We start from the raw sequence: 4917 nt of genomic DNA on the forward strand, positions 1-4917 counted from the left end.
AGCAGTAACCGGTACTACAGTTAAAATTGATCAAGCAGCAACCGGCACTACAGTTAAAATTGATCAAGCAGTAACCAGTGCTACAGCCTGAATTCGGTTTAAATTCGTCTAAACTAATTATATATTATATAATTTTGCAAAATCCTAAACAGAGATTTGATTAGTTAGTGTAGTATAGTTCACCTTGTTTGGAATTCAAAATAATTCAAAACAGAAAAAGTGATAAGAATTTCACCCACCAAAAAAGAATATCATTAAAATTTTAAATTGAAAAATGAATAATTTTCTATGCTATTCACTGAAATTTTCATAGTTTGAATTAACTTACCGGAAGACGGATTGATACCTTCTGAAGTGCTAATAAGGGTTGTTGGAGCTGAAATCAATCGTGGATGAACAGTAGATGTGATAGATCCAGTGGAAAACGGTGTACACGGTAGATGAGGTACATTTTCATCTTTTTCCTTCGTTTCATTTATATTTATATCATCCAGTCTTACATTAATCATCGTCGAATAGGGTGGTGGTGGCCTTTCGGGGCTATATGGAGGTGGAGGTGTGCTTTTCCGCACCCGCTCTTCTGTCTCACCCATCCACTACTATCAAGAAACACTCTAAAAATTGGATTTATTTAATTGCTACATACAATTTCTTCTTGTTATAAATTGTGAAAGATCGGAATGAGTTATTGATTATCATCCCATATATGCGTATAGCAGTTTAAGTTTGATAAAAAGAACTAATAAAAAAAAAAAAAAAAACAATTTCTTGTTAGACAATCAAAAATTGATCCGGGTAAATCTAATTTATCATTAAAGCTGAATGCTAGTTTTACACATATGTCAATTTAACAAACCATTTCTGGGATCATTAATTAAATTTACTAGCTATGGGTATCATTTTTTCTTTCATTTTATCAATTAATGACAAATAGTTGACAAAATGAAATCCGTAAAAGCATAATTTCAATCAATTCTCTTTTTATTTTTCATTAGTAATAACTTTGAAATACAAAATGATATTGTTGGAAGAATTTTCGAATTTGTATAAAAGTTTGATTGCTAATCAAGATAGTATCACCAATAAATGAAGATAGAAATAAACCATTGATACATAGACAAGCAAATGGACTTTTTCTTCAAGATTTCTTAAAATTTTCATAAAAAACACAATTTGGTTTGAAAAAAAAATTTTTCAAAACTTTCTTGAGCAAAAAACATACTAATCTTGCTAGTTTTATTACCCCAATATTCTTTTTACTTTTAGTTTTTTATTTTCACTCTCTTCTTTTTTACATCTTTGCTTAATTGAATGATATTTATCGATTCTCGAGTCGTAATCGAACTATGATTTATCAAGATCTAAGACCTGAAATACCTGTTAGTCTAAGGGAACACGGATATTTTATGAGTGGTGATAAAAGCCTTGTTAACAGTAACAAATAGATAGAAATGGAAGATAGAGATTTCTCCACTTTTAATTTGCCAAGAAAGTTGAAATGTTAACATTCCCGAGAATGATAAACCTTCTGATAGTAACATATGAAAAAGCATCAAACATAACTTGAAAATAGCCTTTTACCAGTTAATCACATCTATATCCACCAATCATATGTAAATAATCTATCTAATGATTATGTTGTCAGCGCTTATCATGCTTATCAAACTTTAATCATGCAATAGAATGTAAGTGTTCAAATTTCGAATCCGTGATATATTCGTGCTATTATATTTAAATTGATCAATTAAACTTTTAAATAGATTTTATAAGGTTTAATATAAGTGTCGATTGTTAGGCTAATCTCAAATCATATCAATCATATCACATTATGATGCATGGAGATTACAATTTGACATGACAAAGTGATTGTTAGTGATTACGAAAAAAGTAATTGTCTTCATGTGTCATGAAGTATTTGCACTTGTTGAGTTTTATTAATTAAGTAATAAGGGCGGTAGTCTAATTAGCACCTATCAAAATTAGTGATCTTCGATCGATCTGGTAAACCGATAATTTCACTAAAATATTGATAAGGAACAAATGAATTCACATATTTTTTTTGCATCAATTTCGATGATATTCTTTTTTGAGTTAAATAATTTTATAGTTTAAAGAATCGAATTTCATTTCTCAATTCAATATTTTGCGTGATATACAAGAAGGCATGAGCGAGAAAAAAAAAAATTTTTTTGCCTATAAATTCTTTTGTATGCAAAATGATGATTGAAGTACATCGACAAAAAAAAAAAAAGTTATTAATGAAAAGACTATTTCGGTCAAGTGAATTGACATCATTAAAAAGGTCAAATAAAACAAATTATTCGTTTTTCAAACATATTCGAAGTATCAGTTCAACAAAATAAATGAATTAAATTTAAATGTTTACAACATGTGTGTATGTGTGAATGAAAAAGGGACCCGAATTAAAATTCAAATTTGGAAAATTCAAATTTAAATTAATCCAAGCATGAAATCATTTCCAGAGATATCAAATATTGTTCCATTAATTAAATGTTATAGATCATCTGATGGAATAACTGCAAGCAAGTTTGAATGATATGATATCAGTGATGTTATCTTTTAAATATTCATATAATCAAATCGAGCAAATTTGATTGATTTATTCAAAAAAAAGGTCGAGAAAAAAAAAACGAGAACAAAAATATTAAAGGGAACGAATACATATGTGATCAGAAAAGTGTTATTTCTGAAGGGTCTCGTTGATACCATTGCTGTCATTACATCTTCTTGTTGTCACTGTCGTCATCTGTAGTTGATGATGATAATGTGGTATGGTGAAAATGAATGTTGTTATTAGGCAATGCTTTCTATAGTTGAATGCAGGGAAAAATGAAGGTGGTATTAGTCTAAGATGCTTTTGCGCTGAGTAATTTACAGACTAACTGAAATACGCCAATCTGTCAACAGAAGAAAAAAAAAAAAAAGAAAATAGCAAACCCACAAAAGTTCAATTTTCCTACTTTTAGTGAAAATTGTTTTTTTCACTTTTTTTTTCCAACATCATTGTTGATTATGAAGTATATCACTTTGATTTAATTTATTTGTTATGGTTTGATATTGTTGTTATGTTTGAAAGATAGAATATTTTCAATTAAATTAAAATTCAAAAATATAAAGTGAGAAAGGAAAGTAATTGCAAACTCATTGTAAATTTTCCTTGAAGTAATTTTCATCCATCCATCTTTTACGGACATAATTAGAGATGACAATTATTGACAATCCTTATATCAATAAATCACCGTATTATTTTAAGTATTCTATGTTTTTTTTTTTTCCTTTTTAGATATGCTTAGTATTTACAGTAAAAAGAGAAATAATGAGATAACGATAACTTCGAACATTATTAATTGTTTTATCATTGTTTCGTAGAAATTTATCACTGTCACTCATCACAAATTTACAGTTAAAAAGCAGCAAGATGGATTAAGAAGAATTGAAGTCTGATCTTTTTTTCAACAATAAAATATGCATAAAATGGATGACGAAGAGAAAAGAGAATAAATCAATGTCACGAAAAATTTGACAATATACGAAAATGCGGAAATGTTTAAAACTAATTTAACCTATCAGTAAAGTTGATCAAATCATATCATCTCTTATCTTCTATCATCATCATCAACAACATCCTCTTCAAATGGTATAATATAGAAGAGCGGAAGAACAAGAGACGAATAAATAAGACGAAAATCAGATCATCATCATTATACGAAAGGATTAAATAGAGTAGGAACAGAAAAGGTGGCTAAGAGAGAAATGGAAGTGCAGTATCCGTCAAAACGACCCAAATTTAGAAGTGTTCTCCCGAGGAATGGAGAGCGTAATCATAATTACAACATGTTGATGATGATGGTACAAATACAGCAAATGTACTATTCAAGAATCATTTCTCTAATTGTATATGTTGTTGAACTTTTTCTTGTTCCATTAAATTTAATTAATTAACCCAAAAATTACTCATTAATGATTAAACGGAATTATCACTTAGTTTAGCTTTGATATTTCAATTTTGTGAATTGATCATTATAAATGTTACCCATGAAATAAAATTAATTTTGGTTTAGTTTCAGATTAAAATTTTTCATTTAATCAATTGGAACAAATTTTGATTATCTTACAAAACTAACAGAAGAAATACAGGAAAGAGAGAATTTCAAAATTAATTGTAATAATTCCGAACCAGGAAGTGGCAACTGTTGAAAGCGTTTGACAGTTGGCAAAAATTTTCCGCAATCATTTTAATTTTCAAAAGCTTCAGACGAAACCAATTTTAACCTTAACAAATGACAGTTGTAAAAGTATTGGCCTAGTTGTCAAATTTCATGTATTGTTGAAAATACTACAAATGGTATGATCAATCAATTCATGAAATCTACTCATCTTTTTGGGAGAATAAATTTCTATCATTAAAAAAATCAATGAATAGAAGAGATAAGGAGAAAAAAGAGGAGAAAGATATCAAATAAGATGAAAAAATAATTTCTTAAAATGAATAATTCTTAAAAAGCACTAATAATATATGAATCTAATAATATCATATAATAATTTCTAATTTTTATCAGAATTATATCAGAATCATAATCTTTATCAGAATAATTATTAGAATTAAAAAATTTTTCCAGTGATCAATATTTTCATTCAAAAATTTATTGCAATATTAAAAAAAGATATTCAAAAATGGCTTATTGTCGAAATATGCGACAACTTTGTGACAAATTTTGTTATGCAAAAAAATTATTTCAATTTAAAAAGAAATGAAATAAAATTGTTATTGCTAATTGATATTAATGATTAATCACATATAACGATTTTTTTTTTACCCTTACTGTAACATACCATCCAAATGCAAATAAAAAAGGCCAATAAAATTCATAATGGTAAAATGCAATTTGCAAAAGT

The 4917-nt window shown here is 27.5% G+C and overlaps 1 protein-coding gene across 1 annotated transcript in view; it reads right to left on the reverse strand.

Annotated features, from left to right (window-relative positions):
• Positions 1 to 593, reverse strand: part of LOAG_12629 (hypothetical protein) — a gene marked incomplete at both ends in the record, with an annotated part of 1340 nt that extends 747 nt beyond the window's left edge. The window contains one exon of the mRNA XM_020448575.1: positions 329 to 593. Within this exon, the coding sequence (XP_020301295.1) occupies positions 329 to 593 (265 nt within the window). The remainder of the gene's footprint in view (positions 1 to 328) is intronic.
• Positions 594 to 4917: the final 4324 nt, after the last annotated feature.

Source organism: Loa loa (genome assembly GCF_000183805.2).
Source record: "Loa loa unplaced genomic scaffold supercont3.300, whole genome shotgun sequence".
NCBI classification, from domain to species: domain Eukaryota; kingdom Metazoa; phylum Nematoda; class Chromadorea; order Rhabditida; family Onchocercidae; genus Loa; species Loa loa.